Here is a 22,704-nt window from a genome sequence, read left to right as displayed (position 1 = left end):
CTGCTGCCAACCATCCCGGCAGGATGGGCCATCCTTTCTTTCCAGACACCAGTGCTGCTGTCACCCTTTGTGTCACTGTCTGGCAGAATACACAAACCCAAACAGCAAAGCCATTCAGTCATGTCATCCAGTATACTGTGAGAAGGCACAAATGGTTAAGAAAAGAAAATGCCTCATTTCTAAAAGTGGCATTTTCAGAATTATGGCTTAAAACCTGACTTCGCCATTAAAGAGGATTTTAAATCAAAATTAATTTGAGTCTAAACAGCATATCTTCATCTACTTCCAATCCAAAGTTAGCACGTATTAAATGTAGTACAGTAACCCAGTGTTAGTCCATGAGACAGATAGGCCTGACAGTAGTGAAAAACGACTTTAGGAGTTTTTCACTACCATGACATGTAAAACAAACCCCCATGTCCTGCTTTATAAATACCATACACTATGCCCTATGAGCCTTGGGGCCTAACTTAGGGGTGCCTTATAAATACTTAAAAAATACTTTTAGACCTGGCAAATATGTTTACCTGTTGCCATGTCTAAATGGCAGTTTAAAACTGCACTACAGGCTGTAGGGGCAGACCTGATACATGTTTTAAAGTGGTTTTTCAGAGGGTGGCACAGTGAGTGCTGTAGGTCAAGGCCCAATAGTAGCATTCAATGCACAGGTCCGGGGGTACAGGTAGTACCACTTTACTAGGGGCTTACAAATAAAGTAATTGTGCCTATCAGGTATAGCCCTATTTTACCATAGTTGAAGGAGAGAGCAAAAGCATTTTAGTACCTGTTATATGTTAGTACCTGTTATGTGGTAAAGTGCATAGAGTCCTAAAAGCCACCAAACACGGATTCAGCAAAGGGAGTGAAGGCAAAAAGTTTCAGTTGACCCTACTGACGTGCAATACTGTGGAAACAACCCATGCTTGCATGACTGATGACAGATGCGGTTATTTGTGTCATTGATAAACAACTGTTTTTTATTCATCCTTAAAGTGGAAGCTAGCTGAAGCATATATAAACTATGAACGATGTTGGTATTCACAAATGTTCTGGGCTGCAACTCACTCTTTGTTTAGCTTTAATTTTCAGTGCATTGATTTACTTCCCATCTCTATATGAATTACACGTAGTTATAATGATATAAATGAATAGTAGCTTAATTGTAGTTCTACATGACAACTTGGTGACACCATCACCTTCCTGTGTTTGGAGGTTTGTAAGAAAGACTTCCATTGGAAATAGCAAGTGAACATAGTGGCCTGGTTTGATAGGCCCGAACAAAAAGGAAGAAGCCAGTGGTGGTTTCCATATGTGATTTCAGTTTGCCTGTGGAGGTACACTACAGCCTAGCCATGATAAGCAGCTTATTTTATTTCCCATGGAGCTTTTAGGTGAAATATTCTCTAGAAAAGTATTAACATGTCTCAGTATCGATGTTTTACATTATTTCACTTAATCATACAATACGGTTTTATCTCAACAGGAAACACTTGGAATCATCAAATCAAAAATTCCAATTTATTGTTCAATCTGCTCTTGACCAAGGAGAATACTTATGAGTATCATCACCCTATGGGGGCCTTGGAGAACTATCCTTGGTTGCTGTAGATGTTCGCGCTCAGTCATGGACCAGTCGTTGCTGTATTTGTAGTGCAAAAAAATTCAAAGCTAAAAAAAAGAAATTCGACTATACTGTTATGGTGATGTCTGCGCTCTCAAATCACTTTAACAAGCAATGAACACATGGGATTACTGTTTAAAGGGATATAAAGTTGTTTACTCGTGTGTCTCTTAAACTTTGACAGATAAAACATGTATATTGTAGTTGTGTATTGCTCAGTTGAAAGCATAATCTGGTACTAAAATAATTCAGTTAATACATTTGCATCCTTGCTGGACTGGCTGCTATAATTTATATTAAATAATTTAAGTTTCCAAAATGAGCAGTACAATTCAACTTAGTTTTCTAAAATAATATATGTAACAAATTCGGTGCTGTGACAAAACAATCACAACCGATAAGGAAGTGCACGTTGATAATTAACGTATTTTGATTGTCTTGGTGGGTATCTCCAGTGAGATGGTAAACACATCAACCTGATTAATTTAAATGTTCTTGCCCTTCTGTCGGACTCATTGATTGTTTCGTATTTGTATAAAGAAGTATTGCCGTCCCTTCTTTGTCATGCCCTGGTGTGAGGCTTCCCTTTTCCTGTTGCATGGATTTCTTTCATATAGTAACGTGGGAAACTATTGTTTTCTGTTTGTGACAATGTGTAGTGAAATAGGAAGTGCACGGATAGTTGACATTAACAAACCTGTTTAAGGATTACGGTGCACAACTTTGAATGTGGCAATTCCAAGGAAGGGATTCACAGAAAAGAATGCAGAAATCTGAGAATGATATAGACGTGTCTGGATTTCCATAGATTTACACATGTCTGGGGTTTTCTCATTTGTTTATTCTGTGCAGAGTAATAAAGTTGCTCCATGAGCTGTAGCCAACCCTGCATGCACAGAAGATAAGCAACAGCTTAATATATGCAAGCGTGTGCAGTGTGCAAGCTACCAAAAATCTGTGGCATAGAAAGAGAGCAGTGGGCCCTAACCGAAACCCGGAAATATTGACCTCCTGGCATGTGGGTTATTATGACAAGAAGTCCATTAACGGTGGTGCAGTGCGCTCCTTGCACCTCTGTGACATTGGCTCTTCCTCAACCCTTTTCAGAAAGGGAAACCACACATTCTAAACCCATCGAGGTACTTTTAAAAAACATACATGCAAAAATACTGTTGAGTACATTGCAGCCAGTGCGGAGCTGACTGAGCCTCTCTCACATCTTGGCCCTGGAGCCTTTAAAAAACCCATGCCTGACATGTTGGCACATGACCGCCTAAAGTGGTAAAGCTAGAATTCCAAGAAAGTTTGTAAATTTCCAGATGCACTCCTACTGCCTGACACTTGTTTGCTTTTTACCGGCCCTTCATGCAGTCATGAGTTGTGCATATGTAATGTATTTTTATTTTCATTCTATCACTCCCAGTAAAGTCCAGAGTGCATGTGCTTTTCATTTTCAATATGTACTCTCCAACAACTATAATTTACTTGGCCACATGGTGTGGAAAGAACCATTGGCAACGGGTTAAGAGGACCATCAAACTTACAACTGTGTTGGTGTTTAGTACTTTCCCTGCAGCCACCCAACTGGTTATTTAGATCTCTCCCTGTGTTTCCACTTCATACCCTAAACTCGGGTCTGAGGAGGATCCAGATACTTGCATATTTTTACAATCATGAGTTCTGCCTGCCGGTCTAGATGTCGGCATAACCGGATACTAGGAACCAAGAGCCGCCATTCATAGCAGGACGTGCCTCTTTTTGTGCACAAAACAAAGATGCACAGGATGTTCTGTGAATCGGCCCCTAGAGTTGGGTGGCAATTACACTCACAAATGTGACGTCATCATTTTCTTCAGGACACAAGGCGAGGATTTCTCCATCCTTTAAGTCGGAGAGGCACACGTGGAAGGTCATTCTAAATAAATGTGTTTTAAGTGACATTCAAGAATATCAATTCTGGAGCGAATTTCGATCTTGAAGTAACTAACTTCGAAATTAGTGTTTTTATTTGAACTAACAAATCAATTGAAAAAATAGTAAAGTTGACCTTTGAGAAACATGGAGCTGAACTTCACACGGAGACATTTCTACCTAAAGTAACAGTTCACCTTTCGTTTGTATTCTGCTCTGTATCATTTGGTCACTTGGAAAGTGGTTTTTTTTGTTGATGGGCTTAATTGTTTTAATATTAGCCACGTGCAAACTGTATAAGTTGAAGTACTATTGGACATAGAAGGGAATGTAGGAAAAGGCTTAGCTAAGGATATATTTGTTTGTAATTCGGCTATATGACTAAAATCCTAACCATGGTGCAGGTTATATTATCGACATAAACGCCCAGATTTTGATCAACTGTTTATGCTGAGGAGTATGTGGGACAGCCACAGTATTATACCTGCATGTGTGGAACTGCATCATTGGATGCAGGTATTCCTTCAGTATAGTGCTAACGTGGGTGTGACATGGCATTGCATAAGTTACTCATTTACACCCCCATCCCACATCCACCACAGGACCAAAAATTAAAAAAAGAGGACTTATGTTCTGGGACTGGCGTGCCTTATACAATAGCAGCTACTTAGCGCAGCTGAACATCTGTACTGTGACAAGCCACCCTTTTTTGGTTTGAAGGTTTCTCAAATGTGAAGGTGTGTTCACAAGTGGACCTATGTGTGGATATGTGAAAGCAGCAGTTGACTGTACATCAGTGGCCACCTATGCCTAGAAGTTATTTTCAGCTCTAACTGTAAGTACCAAACCCGTAGAGGACCTGCTGCTGATAGATGAACCAATAAGTGTTTTCGCTCTCCGCATGGTACGCCTTGGTGTAATGTCTAGGTTTGTAAACCTTTGTATTAAATGGGATATTCTAATGCAAGCAATATCATAGGCACATGCATTACAGAGCAAATAACTAAAGTGAATATATTTTATTACAATTGAGTATTTTTTGCAGAAGTAAAAAAATAAAAATAAAATGTGTTGGAATTGCTTGATTTGGTTCAATACTAAGCCTACACTGTGTCATTTTAGGCAGCAAATCAAAAACATGTCCACTCTGATAACTGTAAGCAAATCCAAAGAACAATGGATGGACACACTGTTTTACTGCAATGTCTCGATCATGCTATGTTGCAGTCAGTGCTACGTTTGTGTCTATGCCTGTGGTTGTCTGCCACCTTTCTACCTTCTAAATTGCATACGATCTCTTGCATGGCCATGCGAAGCTTGTTCAGTGTTGGCCAGTGCCCTGACCCTGTTGAATACTTTAGTTCTATGGAAGTTGTTATTGCTAGTATTACTTTGCAGGACCCGTGTTGGTGGGAGCTTTAGCAGACAGATGACCATTACTCTCTATAGGTTTTGTGAATATAATCATATGATTGGCAGCTGGGTCATTAGGGCCCGGGCTCTAAGTAGGCTGATGGCTGATGTGTAATCCAGTTGCCTTTTGCGTCTGTCTTTCAACTTTTTATGTATAAGCTGCAATGTGTGTTATGCTACTTGTGTATTTTCAAAACCTTTGCTACTTGGCTGGGCGTTGGCTGTTATTTGCAGTTGCCTCCTACTTTGGCTTCTCTGTCACGTGCAGATTTGCACTGAAGTAAGAGTGTAACCATCATTTCTGCTCTTGCTTTCTACTGTGTTGTGCATGCTGGTTGTGTTTTTGTGTTTGTAAGTTATTTTAACTTCTACTCTGCTTCAGGGTGAAAGTTGGGCTGTCTGTACCAATGGCCACATGTAGTATGAGGTGCATGATCATAGAGCTCCGTAATGCATGTTGTGGAATTTATTTTTGGGCGTGGGGCTGTATTTGCTGGGATATTTTCGTGAGTTGGTGTCCTTGTGTGTTGCTTTTATTTTCCTCTTCAAATTTGAAAATCATCTACGTCAGTCCCTTGTAACTTCAGTCTCTCATTCTTTGCTAGATAAGGTCAGGTCTGAATGTATTCAGTGAAAATTGTGTATAAAAGGATATGTAATTCAGCAGTCACACTTCAATGATTTCTTTTGTAGTGCAAGAAAACAACATTCTTTAGTAACCACAAATCCGATCTCACCTAATGCACTTTAAAAACAGGAAAGTGCCTGTTCTCTATTTTTCCTGACACTAGATTTTTAGAATACCACAAATACAGGAGCCAACATTATCGATAATCTCAAGTGCTATTTTGAAGGCACAATGACTAAAGAAATCTACAGCCTTTATTGGAGGGAAGCTGAACATTAAGGGGCCTATTAGGATGTCGGTTGTAAGGCCTCCGACCTCAGGTTGGAGGCCTTATCACCAACATCATTGGATTCAGTTCCGACCTGCTGATTAGGATTCAGCCGGTCGGAATTAAAACCAGACCGTCATTCCGGCTGGCTTCTGACAGGCTAATGGAGCCCGTCGGCCAGTCGGAACCAGCACGTTATCCAAATGGACGGCGGTTTGCACTGTCCGAATTACAATGCACATTATCCGTCAGGGTTTCCATGACGGGCTTTCTGACATGGAAACCCAGTCGGAAAGTGTGTTTGGGGGCCCCTAGCAGGGCCCCCTTTCCCTTGCGGCCTCTAGTTGGGGGCCATGTGGGCACCTATGGTGCCCCCTGTTAATCCCTGCACCCCATGTGCCTGCCATGGGGTGCAGTAATTAACACCACCTCCCATTTCCATATGGGAGCATGTACTTTGGCCAGTTTACGGCCATAACACATGCTCCCAAAAGAGGAATGTCGGAATGCGACTGAACAGTGTTCGGTCGCATCTTAATCAGGTGGTCTGAACCGCCAACTGAGGGTCGGTCGGTTCCATTTCCGAAATGGTGTCGGGCGGACGCAATCGCCCCCTAAATATATTAGAATCTTCTGACAAGAATGGTCTTCAAAATAAAATCTTGTAAGTTCTTCCTAGTTTTCTGCAAAACCTTGGCAGCTATTTTACACATTTCCGCTATGTATACTTTTTTAGCTGTGTCAATTTACCTGAAGAAAAGAATCACTCTAAAAAAGTAACCTTAATGATAGAAAAGAAGCAGTCATTATACCCTCTGTTGCAGCATATTTGGCCTATCATACATAGTCCTTATCAACATGTTGTTACATGCTCAGAGGCCTAGAATCTGTTTTTCACGCCAGACCTCATGAGAACTGCTTTACAAGCTCCTGCCTTGGTTGCTTTTTAGAACTTCCATTTGAAAATTGATATCTTTATCTGTGGATCGTCCCACTTGTGTGTGTGTGTGTGTACCAGCAAGTTTTCGGATGCCAAGAGCTGTGCTGCAAAACTGTATTGGACTGAGCCATGCTAGATTGGACCATGACCTCAGCCAGACCTACTAATGGAGTGACAGCAGTCTGTCGGAGCCGCTGCTCAGATATTTCGTTGGCCATGCTTGAATGGGGAAAATGAGATCCACTGCACTTCGACACAGGGAACAAGGCCAGTAGAGGGTAACTGAGTGTTGGGAAGGAAAAGTCCCTTGCATAGTGACAGATATGCACCCTTGCCCAGAGGGCCCAGCTGCAATGGTATCTGGATCCTTGGTGCTATTTTTTTGTCATGGATGACCATGGATCATGCGTGTATGCCATCTACTGAGACTGTCCCTTAGATTACGGTCTTGTTGAACCAGGAGATGCGCCCAAAGCCCAGCCCTTATAAGTCGTGAAGTGCTACTGCCCTTACCAAAGAGTTAAGTAGCACAAGTGTTAATAGTGATCAGTAGAGTGAGCAGGCCTCTCTACCTGTGTCATTGGAGTGAGGCCTATCAGCCCACTCAAATACGGTTCCACTGCTATATGCATAACTCACCCTTGGCCCACATGGTGCTATCATGCCGCTGTGCAGTGCATGCATGCATGTGCATGCAGTGATGTATGTGTGTCTGTGAGTGGTACTGCAAATGGAGGTCTGTTGATTCCATATTGGAAGGGCCATATATATGGCAATGTCACACAGTGCAGCCAGTCATCTTGCTGGGCTGAGTGACATGAAAAGGGCAGGATTATGCCCTATTTAAACAAATACAGCACATTCCTGCCTTTGTCCCTGAGCTGGCGCTGTTTTGGCTGCCTAGAGCTAATGCAGATACCCTTGGAAGCTCTCTCAGCTTATGTTATTATGATCAGAAGCCCCGATGAAGTCTTATATAGACAAAACTAATGATGGCAGCATTATCCAACGGATGTCACATAAGAAATAATTGAGAAATAATTGAATTCTTCCTACTGTGTATTTGTGAAAAATTGCCCAGGAGTTTCTATTTTGGCATTCCGTTGCCTGTTCGTAGAATTCGTCTGTTCTGTTTCATGTGATTGAATGTTATAAGTGTTGTAAAAAACATTTTTTTCATAAGGACAATATTTGTTTATGCTCTATATGAAACCAAGAAATGTCGATCTTCTCTAAAGTTATCAAACCATTTGGTTACTCCAGTATTGGAGCCTTTCATAGATTCACATGCCTGAATCATTCCCCGTCGTCGAGACGGGAGTCTCCGGTACATAAAAAAGCATTGCTTAGTATCATAGCAAATAGAAAAAAGGCCTAGGCCCATTTTCCTTTGCAACCCATAACCTTTGTTATGTAAAAAAGGACTAAACTTGTCCCTGAACCAATCAGAGCCTCTCACCCTCTAGAACACTCCTGAGAGAACCTTCTGCCCTCAGATTTTCTACTGCACGTTGTGCTAGGGAGTCTCCTTTGAGCTCTGCTCAAATTCTACAGTTGGTTCTAGATTGAGGAGATTTTTTCAACTGAAATTTCTACATCATCTTGGAGAATGGCTGATAAGGAAAAGAAAGGCTTGTTTAGGGCCTGTGCCACCTGTTCAAAGAAGAGATTATATACTGACGATCCTCATAAAGACTGTATATACTGCCTTTACCCACACCACCAGGCGAAGGAGTGTAAGGTATGTCGCACCTTTTCTAATGAGACTCTGAGGGATCGTGAAGGCAGACTGTTAATTTGGCTCCAAAAACTTAAAACCAGGAAGGACGTCGTGTCTAGTGACAGTGATGAGGCGTCATCTGTTTCAAGGAGATCTCAGAAGAGAGGCAGATCTCCTCAGGCTCATACCTCAGGGGAGAAACCTGAGAAGGCTCTTAAAAAGACCACTTCTGGGTCTTCAGAGCGCAGTCCCTCAAAATCTCCTAAAACTAAAGAAAAGGAGAGCAAGGGTCATGCTTCAGGGGTGAAACAGTCAAAGAAAACAAGTTCTGAGCCTTCAAAATCACCCCTTAAAATTAAACATACGCTTAAAAAGCCAGCGTCTACTTCACCTGAGCGGGATCGTCGACGAAGAAGAGTGAAGTAAATTCATTATTAAACCTATCCTCTTGTCGACGATGGCATCGTCAACAGTAGTGTCGACAACGAGAGCGCCGACGACAATGACGACGACCACAACTACATCGTCGACGGCACCGTCGACGACGGTGTCCACTGCATCGTCGACGGCGACAACGACGACGGTGTCGTCGGCGGTTACTATGGCAATCTCGTCGACGGGCTCGTCGACGAGGGAAACAACCCCAGAAAAGCGGGATTTTGCCAGGAAAAGAAGGATTACCCTGGATATTACGTCTCCTAGTAAGGTAACGCCTCTGGTTCCATCTCATTTATTGGAGGAGGAGGATTCACAGGAGGATGATAATGAGGGTCCGTTTGGCTATGCAAGTAGCCCCTCTCAGTTACATGTTCAATGTCAGGAGGATGACTGGGAGGATGAGTATGGGGGTTATCAGGACCGGCCCGACAACATGATCAGGAAGAGATGGTGAATGTTCCAGCTTCTCTTCTGACGGATTTGCAGTTCATGTTGGATGATTACAAGAAAAGGCATACTTTGCCTCAGTCTATCCAAAGGATGCCAGTGGCTCCGGCGCACTCTCTTCCATGTACACCAGTGCGAAGACAGGAGGTACCGGTTCCGAGGCCAATATCACCTTTGCCGCAGCCGGTTCTGGACACATCTGAGGATGAAGAGTGAGAGGAAGGGGAGATAACAGATCCTAGTAAGGAATGGGATGAGTATTTGATTCCGTCCCCTTCATCTCCGTCACCAAGACCTGTGGACTCCCCTCCGGAGGACATTGGAGGGTTCCATAACCTGATGGAAAGAGCCGCGCAGAGATTTGCGCTCAATAGGTCATCAGATAAAGCAGAATGCTTTTTGTATGATTTCAGAGAACTGTTTCGCAAGACGGTTAGATCTCTTCCAATTGTGAGTCATCTAAGGGAGGAAGGTCTCAAAGTGATGGAGACGCCGGCAACGGTTACGCCAGTGTTTGCTAGGCTGGACAAAAAATACAAAGCGCCTTCCGATGCTCCGGCTTGCTTATTAGGTCACCCCAAACCGGACTCGGTTATAACTCAGGCGGCGCAGCAAAAATCGAGGAATCCGTCTGCTCCAAATTCGACGCCACCGGACAGAGAGGGTAGGCGCTTGGATAATGCAGGGAAAAGGTTTTCATCCATGTCTGCTCTTCTGGTCAAAGCAGCAAATGCCCTAGCCATCCTGGGCAGGTATGATAGGCAGATGTGGTGCGACCTATCACCATACATTGATAGCATACCGGAAGCGGACAGACAAGAGGCCAGGAAAATCCTCCAGGAATGTGAAAGGACTTCGGCTGAAGTCATAGATTGTTCAATGGACATTGCGACCACGGCCTTCAGATCACTGGGAGGAGCGGCTGTTTTACGCAGACAAGGATGGTTGAGAGCAACATCGTTTAGGCCGGAAGTCCAGAATAAGATCTTGGATCTTCCGTTCAATGGGGAAGATCTGTTCGGAAAGCATGTGGATGAGGCCTTACAGAGTATCAAGAAGGATACGGAAACCGCGAAATCTCTGGGAACATTACAGTATAGAAAAGTTCCTTTTCGTGGCTCACGAGGTAGGGGCCAACCTCCTTATAGAGGAGGTTATCAATAAGGCCGCTTTTCTTCCTACTCCACATCATCTCAACCATATCGTCAACAATATTCACAGAAACAGACAGGAGGTTTCACAAAATCTACTCCTAGAGGTTGAGGAGGTCGCCAAGGGAAAGACACCACCCGAAGACAATGACATTCTGGTGACATTTACTCCTCATATGTCGCATATTCCCCTGGGTGGAAGAATTTCCTATCATCATCAAAATTGGCAGCAGATAACGACGGACCAATGGGTCCTCCACATAATACAATTCGGTCATACTCTAGAGTTTCTAGAAATTCCCCCTTGTTCACCTCCAAGATTTCAAGAGGTTAAGTATTTACACCAGATGCGTCAAGAAATTCGGACAATGCTCCGAAAGGGAGCAATAGAACCGGTACCGAATTCCCAGAAAGGAAGGGGATTTTATTCCCGTTTTTTTCTGATCAAGAAAAACATTCTTCAATGGCGCCCCATTTTGGATCTCAGATCCCTAAATGCTTACCTCAAGGATCAGACCTTCAGAATGATCTCCCTCCAGGATATTCTGCTGCTGTTAAACCCAGGGGATTATATGACCAAACTGGACTTACGGGATGCGTATTTCCATATCCCAATCCATCCTTCACACCGGCAGTACCTTCGGTTCGTGGTGTCCGAAGATCATTACCAATTCAAGGTGCTTCCTTTTGGTCTGAAATCGGCCCGAGGATTTTTACAAAATGCCTGGCTCCAGTGGCAGCGGTTCTAAGGAGACAGAAACACCAAGTGTTTCCTTACCTCGACGACTGGCTAGTCAAGGCTCCATCGAAAGCGTCAGCCCAGTTATCAACAGAGGCTTGCATAGAACTATTTGCCATATTAGGCCTCACTCTAAATGAGGAGAAGTCAACTCTGCAACCGTCGAAGTATAACTTTCTTGGGAGCAATTCTGGATATGGAGGAAAACAGAGCGTTCCCCTCCGAGGAGAGACAGCGGGGTATAATATCTCTATCCCAGGCGTTTATAAAAAGAAGGTCTCTTTCAGTACGCAAGTACAAGTCATTGCTGGGAACGATGTCATCTTGCATTCCCCTCATACCTTGCTGCAGGCTACGGATGCGTCCGTTACAAGAGCAGTTGGATCTTCAGTGGCATCAATCGACAGGATCCTTTCAGGATATAATCAAAGTAACGCCGATCATGATCCACGCGGCGACATGGTGGACCCGAAAACGAAACCTCTCGCAGGGTCTTTCTTTCCTGACTCAGCCAGCTCCACTGGTGATCACAACGGATGCGTCCTTAGAAGGATGGGGAGCATTCCTTCAGGATCTGCAGGTCAGCGGTCGTTGGAAAGCGGACGAACAATTGCATATCAACCTTTTGGAGCTCAGAGCCGTCCACTTAGCATTGTTGGCGTTCCTGCCAAGGATTCAAGGTGCAGCCGTGTTGGTAAGAACAGACAACACAACATCAATGCACTAATTGAACAAACAGGCAGGAACAAGATCACTCTCCCTGTCTCGGGAAGCCCAGTGGATATGGGAATGGGCTCTACGACACGAAGTATCCATTACAGCGGAACATCTTCCAGGGGACCAGAACACCAAAGCGGATACTCTAAGCAGACTAAAGTCTGTCTGTCCCGATTGGGAAATCGACAACGGGATTTTGAACAACATCTTCCAGAAATGGGGAACTCCAACAGTAGATCTGTTTGCGACAAGAGAGAACAGAAAATGCAGGTTCTTCGCAAGCTGGCTTCCCCAACGGGGATCTTGAGGGAATGCGTTTTTGATGGCATGGTCAGGCATCTTTGCCTACGCCTTTCCTCCATTCCCCTCCTGCCGCGGGTTCTTATGAAGATCAAGAAAGAACCATGCAGTTTAATCCCGATAGCTCCGTGGTGGCCCAGACAGCATTGGTTTGCGGAGCCTCTTCTACTGTCAGAGGAGCGCCCGATTTGCCTGCAGCTGATACCGTCTCTGCTGACAATGTTCCAGGGGGAAGTTCTGCATCCGGATCCGAAATCTCTGCATTTAGCAGCCTGGCTCCTGAATACTGTGAATTTCAGCATCTGAATATCCCTACGGAGTGCAGGGAGATTCTATCTAGAGCCAGAGCGGATAGTACAAACAAGACGTATCGGATGAAGTGGAAAAGGTTCTGTTTATGGTGCAGAAGGTCTAACATTCATCCGCTGCTATCAAAAGCTCACAAGATCATTCCATACCTCTTGCTTTTGGCTAAGTCAGGTTTGGCTCATGCATCTATAAAGATACACCTAGCTGCAATGTCACGCTTTAGAAGAACGGCCTCTGGTCCACCTTTCATAGATTCACATGCAACCCACCCTCCTCCCCTGAGAGGCTCACCTCGGATTTAGCACAAAGAGTGTTATGGCACAAGTGCACGAAAATCTGAGGGCAGAAGGTTCTCTCAGGAGTGTTCTAGAGGGTGAGAGGCTCTGATTGGTTCAGGGACAAGTTTAGTCCTTTTTTACATAACGAAAGTTATGGGTTGCAAAGGAAAATGGGCCTAGGCCTTTTTTCTGTTTGCTATGATACTAAGCAATGCTTTATGTACCGGAGACTCCCGTCTCGACGACGGGGAATGATTCAGGCATGTGAATCTATGAAAGGCCCAATACTGGAGAACTACAGTTACAGGTAAGTAACTTGTTTTCTTATTCCTGTGTAATTATCTATGTTGAATTTGTTTTGGTGGTGTGCTCCAGCATAATATAGTCTATTCTTTCTTAGTTGCTCAGTCTTAAAGTTTCAAGTATAGTCCCCCTAATGCTCGAACTATAACAATTTATTAGAACTAGGGAAAGTTGCATTTAACATCTTTAACTATCAATAGTCCTCATGACAAAGTTATTTTTTTTTTTCAGTCTAAATATTTGTATTGGTTGTTTTTCAAACAATAAATAAATCGAAAATAAAAATTACAGTGATATATGACGAATATTGTGGTGTCATTAACTCAGTACATCGTGCAGAGAGATGTACAATAATTCACGTTGATGTGATAGATAGTGGGCCTTAAAAACCACATGATACAAATCACTCAAAATACAGAATACCAAAGGACAAAATTAAAATTATGCAGTAAATAATATAAGAGCATTGATGTAATACACCTCTAATTACAGAAAGAACACGGTCAAGACAAGTAGCTCATGAAATCGACAAGAGAAGGGGCCATAACAACACATTGTCACTTGTGGATCATAGAGGTTTATGAGAAGTGAAATATGTATCTAGGCTATCCTACATATGTCTAGTGAGGGGTTTCCATGGGCAGTCTTAGAGAGCAATATTATCAGCGCCCCTATGGTGGGAAATCCAATTCAACCAGCATTTAAATGTTGACTTTTGTGTGTCTTTCCAGTTATTTAGGCTAATCTTAACTGCAGATGTAAGTAGAAGGTCCAGACGGGCTTTATCATCATCGTTTAGTGTATCTACAAATATAAAGCCGGTTGTCAGAGTGCATAATTCCTTTTTAAGGGTGCAGGAAAATAATTTGGAAATAAAGTCAAATACCTTGTCCCAATATGACACAACACTTTTACAGTGCAACAGCAGATGGGCCAAGTCTCCTGTTCCCTCTTTGCAATTCCAGCAACTAGGATCATCTCGTATATTATGCAAGTGTAGGTGGGCCGGTGTCCAATCAGCCTTATGTAGGAGCCAGAATTTTGTCTGTGATGGGACTGGGGATATTTTATTTCTGGAGACAGAACTCCATATATGAGACCAATCTACTTCAGAGATCGGGGAAGAGGAGTGTGATTCCCAAAAGGATATACAATTCTTATTAAGGGAAGAGTGTTTTGGGTGAATTAGTTTACAGATCCAAGAAACTTGGTGACCTAATTTGTTAATCTTCATTACAAAGTTTGGTAAAGAGGGGGTTGAGGTATGTAGTTTAGCCTTCGACAGCGCTGCCTTAACCTTTAGAAAGTTATAAAACTCTAGGTTGTCCAAATTGTATTTAGTTTGGAGATCTTTGAAAGTGATCGGGTACGCTGAGTTTTCCAATTGATAAGGAAAAAATATCCCTTTATCAATCCAGGCATCATCATGTGTTCTTTTCCCTTTATATCAAATATTGTGGTTGTCCCATAATGATTCGGATTTAGAGCATCTCAAACATATCTAATTTCTTATCCGATTTCAGTAGAGCTGCTTTTGTATTTTTAAATATTGATTTTCAGCAGCTGATATTCGTATGACTGGATGTGAGCAGGGCTATCGGTACAAGATTATTAAGTAAAGATTTTTCAACCTCTAGCCATACTGGAGTATAATTAACGGGGGCATGACCCAGTACGAGCCTTGTTTTGCCAAGAACCCTGTTTGATATGTTTAAAAATCGGCTAAATTGACCCTGCCGAGAGATTTGTCTAGTCTTAGTTTTTTTTATTCTATTCTGGCCTTTTTACCTTGCCATAAGAATTTGGAAATAAGGGCATCCAATTTGCGGTGAAAATCCTCGGTTAATAAGGGGGAGCATGGTTATTAGATAATTCACTAAAGGCGTGATCATCATCTTGATGGTCTCAATTTTACCCCACCATGTGATAAATTTTGGTGACCATGCGTCTAAGAGAGTTTTAATCTTCCCCAGTGTGGAGGATTTGTTTTGTTGTAGATTGTCAATTATATTCCTGCCAAACTCAATACCTAGATATTTTATGTATCCAGGTTGCCGCGCAAGGCCCGAGTCGCCCAATAACTCCCAAGTACAATGGACATTTAGGGGCTTAACTTCTGATTTATCCCTATTTAATTTGTATCCCGAATAAATCGAGTATGTCTCTATGGTTATCATCAGGGCATCAATTGAAGAACCCGGATCTTCCGTAACTATAAGTAAATCATCCGTATTGGCGGCTAATTTAACGAGAATGTCTTTAAAACGTATTCCCTTTATCACGTTTAATGTCCTGTATTAAGGGCTCATGGGCTAATAGGAAAAGTGATGGAGAAAGAGGACAACCATGTCTAGTAAGTACCGTTTTCAAGAGTGACGGCTTCTGAGAATGCCATTAATCGCAATACGGGCAGTAGGTGCTGAGTACATAGCCATGACCATGTTAATGTATGAACCTCGTAGATTGAAGGATTGCATGCAATGTTTTAAGAACGGCCACAATACTCTGTCAAATGCCTTCTCAGCATCTAGAGTGATTGCTATAGTCTGTTCTGGTTTCAACTTTGCTTGTTCTAGGACATGACTTAACAAGCGGGTGTTATCATTAGACATTCGGTTTTTAAGGAATCCAACTTGTGAGTTACTTATCAGCTGCGGAAGAACCACATTCAGTCTGGTGGCAAGTATTTTTGCATAGATTTTACAATCTTCATTGATCAGAGATATTGGCCTATAATTTTTTGGCAATAGCGGATCCTTCCACTCCTTGGGTATAATTATAATGTTGGCTTCTTTCATTGAGTTGGATGTATGTCCTTCCCGAGCTATAGTATTGAAATCTTTTGGCATGATTGGTTGAAGTGACCCACCGACCATCTTATAGAAGGTTGCTGAGAAGCCATCAGGGCCTGGAGCTTTATTACTTTTCAATGACTTGATAGAGTTGGTTATCTCCATGTCAGAAATGGGTTTCCCTAGTGCTGCGCTGTCTGCATCCAATAGCTGAGGGAGATTTAATGTATCCAAGTATCTGACACAATCTTCTGACTGAAGGGTTTGTTTGCTCTTATACAAATCTTCATTAAAGGACTTAAATGTGTTCAGAATATCTTTTTGTTTAGTCTGTGTATTATTATTGGAGTCCTTTATTGAAGAGCTAGTATGTCGTCTCTGTTTATGTTTGAGGTAAGAAGCCAATAGTTTGCCTGCCCTCTTGGCTTCACAACGTTTAAGGGCCTTAAACTTGTTGATCCACACTCCCGCCCGATTGCTTACAATTTTATTATATTCATATTAATTCTGAACTAGTTGGTTAAGGATATTGTTGTTGTCCAGTGCATTGGCATGTGAGGTTTCTAGGAGCTTAATTTCACGTTCCAAACTAATTAATTCAGAATTAAGTTGGACTCCCCTAATGGTTGCCTTCAATGCATCCCAGAGGGTGAAAGCCTCAGTTTCAGGGAGAACATTGTGCTTAAGATAGTCCCGGATTGCGTCCTCAATTTTCTCTTTGTCTTCCAGGTCAGAGAGGACATCTTCATTAAAAGACCACCTTTTAATAGGAGGCATAGTATGGGTACCAGCTAGTTTGGTGTTGATGCAAGAGTGGTCTGACACTAGTTTGGGTGCAATGTCAGTTTGATCAATTAGATGTGTAAAGGAGCCAGATATTAGTATGTAATCTATCCTAGTATAGGAGTTGTGTGGGGCCGAGTAAAACGTATAGTCTCGAGAGACCGGGTGTTGAAGGCGCCATGAATTCTTCAGATTGAATTTAGAGCAATTTTTTTTAACACTATCATGAGATCGAGTGGCTTGATATTTACACTTGGATTAGCGGTCAATTATAGGATCAAGTGGCGGGTTGAAGTTGTCACCAACTATGATAAGATCATCTTGAGGAAAGTTTTCTATGGTTTTTAAATGTTTTCCCAGAAATTGGGTTCATCGGCTATAGGGCTGTATAGATTGAGGACACAGATTAAATCATCACCCTTTTTCAGATGTGTAACTACCACCCTTCCTTCATCATCATGTGATTGTGATTCAATGGAGATGTTTGACTTCCTAGCTATAAGGGTAAGAACTCCTTTTTTTATGGTCTGCCGGTGAGCATGAGACATGTGAGATCCAGTTGTATTTGATAAAGGCAGCATCATCCTCGGATAATTTTGTTTCCTGTAGAAGTATGATATCGCCTTTAGATTTAGCTAAGTAATCAAAGATTTTCTTACGTTTAACTGGGTGGTTTGGCCCCTTCCCATTTAGGGAAACAACATTGAGGTCCTCCGCTATATTATTACATCTAACCTGAGACATCGACTGAGTCAGTGATGGCGATAAAACTGCTCTTCTAAGACATACGTGAATCCCCGACAGTAACCACAAATTTGTGTGTTTTGCTCTATTTGGGTGTTAGACCGATGAGGCAGTTTCTTACTGAATCTAAATAAATCCATGGCCCCGCTACCATGCTTAGAGTAGTGCATACCTGTCAATGCAAGATGATCATAAAAGAGGATACAGAAAACATACAGAAAAACAAAAACAACCAAGTGTAATTTTACCCACAATCCCTTAACCCTCCCTCCCTCCCCCACCTGATAGATTCGGATGTAGGAGCTGCGAGGACAGGAGCGTCGATCTGGCAGCATGGAGGATACTAACATGGTTCTCAACAACCTGGAGTAGTGCAGAAACAGTATACGCCCATCATTATCAGTTGCGACTTATAATCAATAGGTAACAGCTTCCGCAACTAATATGGGTACTGGCGGTTACATCTAGGGGCAACAGTACCTACTTAACCAATGCAAACAAACTACATTTCCAACTTAAAAGCACAATAAACTGTGGAATCTAAACTCACTTCTGTGCGAAACAGAGAATAGGACCTGCTACCAAACTAAAGTAAAACTGCCCAAATCTTCATAGAACATAGCACCGCAATTTCCATGAAAAACAAGGTATATGGAGTCAATCATGTATGCCTGAAACCAGTACCACTCACATCTGAAAACAGTACTTCACAGTGAAAACTCACTCAGGAGAGAATGCAGCGTTATACTGACAGCACACATCGACTTTGCATCAAGAAAGTATACTAGACAAGTATAACGTCAAGCATCCCACATGGATGCTGACAGAACAGAGACACATCTTGAAACATTTATGAAACCTAAAGGATATCATGTGGCTCTTATTCGAGGCCGCTGATGATAGGTCCATTTCTTGGATTGGTGATGCTTCCAAGTGTTTTGCCTGGTCTTTTTGGTTTGTGAAGAAATGTGGCTTGCCAAGAAATGTGGCTTGCCATTTTCAAAGATTCAGAATTTTGAGGGACCTGCAAAGGAAAATTAGATGTTCTTGTCCCTCAATTTGTCCCTTAGTAAAAGGAATCCCTTCCTCCTCTCCACAGTGGTTTTTGAATAGTCCTGCGTAAAGGTTATTTTTTGACCTTCCCAGGAGACCTGGTGATTTTTCCTGGCAAAGTTAAGGATGGCTTCCGTGTATTGGTATCGCAGTGGTTTGCAAATGATAGGCCGAGTCATTTTCCTAGTTGAGGAGTTAAACGTTGGAATTCTATGTGCCCGGTCTAATTCCAAGTCTTGATGAAATTTACTTTCTGTGACCAAGGGTATACCGGATTCCAGAAACACCATGCAAGACCCAGTGAAATCTTCTGAGCCCTCTGGAATCCCAAAAATTTGTATGTTGCCTCTTCTATTTTGAGGCCACTGCTAGTATCCAGAAGGTACCTTATTTCCTTGTTGGCCTGAGAAGCAACGTCTTCCAAATCGCTTATTCTTTACTCTGCGTCATTGACATTTGAGTTAATTGTGCTCATGTCTGCACGTATGGCAGTTAGTTCTAGTTGCACGGAGTCAGTGTTCTGTTATGTTGACTTCTCCAGGTCATGGACATCGGCTAATTTCTTTAGGATCATGTCCATACTGCTATTGATGTCCGATTTGACTTTGACCCATGAGTCAGAGAGGGTCGGTTCAGCCTTAGATTTTTTATAATGCGCCCTGGACTCTTTATCCGTCATCTTGCAGCAGAGATAATGTCTGTAGTTTGGTGGTAGATAGACGAGCACCCATGCCCACCAGACCACAAGACACCGGGCACTGAAAACCTGTGTCAGCAGTAGTCAGAAGCCTATGGGTAGGCAGGTAGCTGTATGATTGGCAGGTAGGAATCGTCAGGTAATGGTAGTTACTGACCGATGTAAGCCGGCAGGTAATGGCAACTGTGTCGGCAGAGCTGGCAATATTGACAGTATTGGCGAAAGTGGAAGGAGAGGCTGTATAGACAACAAACGGAACCTAATCAACAGCAGGACAGACTTGTTATCCTCTCACGTGGACACCCCTTGGTCAGAGGATCACTATTGGTCTGCCTCAATTGGTAGGTATTGGCAGGAACTGCTAGATAGGTATTGACATCAACCGGTCTCAAAGTAGTAGTCTGATTATTGTCAGCAAGGGCAACAGCGCGGAGGAAGCAATCCGCCTCTCATTTGGTTATTCAGCCTTGCTAGAATCAGCATGCGCCGCAGATGCAGCATGCGAGTGGCAGGGTAAACCCTACATTCTAAAGTACTGCTCTGCCCCTGGGAGAAAGTTGGCGGTGATATTGCGGTGCAAGGGATCGGCCGCGAACGATCAGTCCCGCTCCTCTGTTCCCGGGTTATGTTAGAGGCTTCGCCATTTTAAGATCAGGCACATATTTCTGAGGAAGAGAACACATCTCGATAAAAGGAATCAACCCTCCCTTCAGGGTAAAGACATCTCTAGGTAGAAAGAAGCAGTTAGGAATTGCAGCCCATGCAGTATGCGCTATGTCGCATTAGGGAGTCAAAATCTCAGCGGACCTTGACAAGCGATGTAAGTGCCATTTTGGGGTCAGGCAGTTCAAGCTTGTCGTGCTGTTCTTATATCCGTCTTGCCAGCAAAAGATATTAATAAGGAAACTATACACCTTCAAGCACAGTGATCGCTAGGTAGTGGCGATTTCTTGGTATGTGAAGGTCTTACTTGCAGCTGGGATGATATTGTGGTAGCGTCACCAGCCCCTCAGTCTGGTTACGGTTGACACCATTTTGTGGATTTGGAGCTGTTAGAACGCGCCGGGCTTAAAAAATATATCCGCGCCGAGCGACGGGATCAGGCAGCCATTAGCTCTGCCGTCCAAGCCACGCCCGACAAAGTTATTTTTTAACATAATTTTCTTACTTACACATACTTCCATTCTAGGACTTAATGTTTTCACCTTTACATACTAAGAGCTAATGTGTTCTTAGCTGTGACATGGTGGGCTTTTCCCCTGTTTCTCTACTATTGGGGTAGACTTTAACTGTGTGGCGGACGTGGAAGTGGACAGTTCGACTTCACCCTTAAATAACAACCCAGTATCCAAAACGTCCAAAGGGTTCTGACTTGATTAGAAGGGTGGGACATGGTGGACATCTAGAGATCGCAACATAGTAACACCAAAGATTATTCATATTATTCTCCTATTTATAGGCTACATACCAGATTAGATATGTTCACATGCTCAGCTCAGCTGGGACCCGCCATCACACACATGGAATACCTTGGATGAACCATATCTGATCACAATCCGCTCATGCTACACATTCGTCCCATCCCTGAGGCTACTTTGATACCCACATGGCGGCTAGACCCCGCTCTTCTTGAGGATGTTCCCTTCTGCACGTCATTACACAAGGCGGTGGAGGAATACTTTCAGTTTAACCATGGCATTGCCAGCTCTAGAGTGATAGAGTGGGAAACCTGCAAAAATAGTAGTAAGGGGACATTGTATGAGTCAGAGAGTGGGAATGTGGAGACAAATTCCAGAAGACCTCACATATATAGAAGCATAGCTACATGATGGGGAAGAACAACTGATGAGAGAGGAGGACGCACTGGTAGATTAAAGAAAAAGGAATACGATAGCATGCTTGAGAGGCTATGGTGCTTGGATGCACAGGACTATCCAGGGCGGGTACATGCATAAGGGGAAAGAGCAGGTCATATGCTTGCATGGCTAGTGTGCCCTAAAAATAGGGGATCCACCATTTCCCAAATTCAGTGGGGAGATGGCCAGAGAATAATTTGTCCTATGGACATAAATGATGCATTTAGAACTTATTATGTAACACTATTCAGTGAACCGAGGCCCCTGACGTGGGAGACGTTAGTTTATTATCTGGAAGCTTTGCCCTTGGAGCCGGGTAGACGGGAAGACTTGGGAGGGCCGGTGACTGGGATGGAAATCAAGGCTGCAAATAAAGAAATGGCCAAAGGGGAGTCACCGGGCCCAGACGGCATTCCAGTGGTTTTCTATTCGACTTATGCACAGACGGCGACTCCACGCACGTCAGACTATCGGCCTCTATCGATGCTAAATGTTGACTTTAAAATTCTGAGCAAAATCTTAGTGGCTAGAATCTTGCCATTTATGACCAGCTTGATCCACAAAGACCAAAATGGGTTTGTACCAACTAGGTCCATGTCTGGGAACTTGCGAAAGCTTTTTCATGTTATGCGCCACCCTGATTGGAACCATTATCCAGATGCCCTCAATATGTCCGTAGATTTGGAGAAAGCGTTTGATTTGGTAAGGTGGGCCTTTTTTGAAGACTAGACGGGTGAAAATATTGTATACGCACCCTACGGCAAGGGTCAAAACAAATGGGGCGGTGTAGGAAACGTATAACATACATAGAGGTACTATACAAGATTGCCCACGGTCCCTGTTGATATTTGCGATTGCAATAGAGTCCCTTGCTATCACCTTCATACGGGGCAAAACCAAAGGGGATGTTGGACGGAGTGTTGAACATTGCAAGCACTCACCCCTAGTCAACTGATCTGCGTTTAATCCATCATCATTCTTTAGCTCACTCCGCCATCCCAGTTCAGACATGGCCATATGCAAATCAGTCTGACCCTGTGCCTCATGGGAACAGTCCAGACCGAACTGCCAAGCCATGTCTTCTCTGGACCGGAAAAAGCATCCTGGGACCGGTTTCTGGCTAATCAGCCGTCATCAGCCAGGCTAGCTTGAATCCAGTGGCAAAGTGAGCAAGGGACCCACGTATGGGCATACCCTGCCAACTTACGGCAAACAAAGCAAAACCAAAGGGGATGATGGACGGAGTGTTGAACATTGCAAGCACTCACCCCCAGTCAACTGATCTGAGTTTTATCCATCATCATTCTTTAGCTCACTCCGCCACCTCAGTTCAGACATAGCCATATGAAAATCAGTCTGACCCTGTGCCTCATGGGAACAGTCCAGACCGAACTGCCAAGCCATGTCTTCCCTGGACCGGAAACAAGCATCCTGGGACTGGTTTCTGCCTAATCAGCCGTCATCAGCCAGGCTAGCTTGAATCCAGTGGCAAAGTGAGCAAGGGACCCACGTCTGGGCATACCTGCCAACTTAGGGCGAACAAAGCAAAACCAAAGGGGATGATGGACGGAATGTTGAGCATTGCAAGCACTCACC

The 22,704-nt window shown here is 43.3% G+C and overlaps 1 protein-coding gene across 1 annotated transcript in view; it reads left to right on the top strand.

The window, feature by feature from the left end:
- PACRGL (parkin coregulated like) overlaps positions 1-4,627 on the top strand; it is a 219,314-nt gene extending 214,687 nt beyond the window's left edge. Inside the window, exon 8 of the mRNA XM_085642356.1 lies at positions 1,484-4,627. Coding sequence (XP_085498482.1) covers positions 1,484-1,540 — 57 coding nt within the window. The 3' untranslated portion in view covers positions 1,541-4,627. The remainder of the gene's footprint in view (positions 1-1,483) is intronic.
- Positions 4,628-22,704: the final 18,077 nt, after the last annotated feature.

The sequence above is a fragment of the Triturus cristatus genome, chromosome 2_2 (genome assembly GCF_964204655.1).
Source record: "Triturus cristatus chromosome 2_2, aTriCri1.1, whole genome shotgun sequence".
In the NCBI taxonomy this organism is placed as follows: domain Eukaryota; kingdom Metazoa; phylum Chordata; class Amphibia; order Caudata; family Salamandridae; genus Triturus; species Triturus cristatus.
Note: the sequence above shows the minus strand (reverse complement) of the source record. Positions and strands in the feature narration are given on the sequence as shown.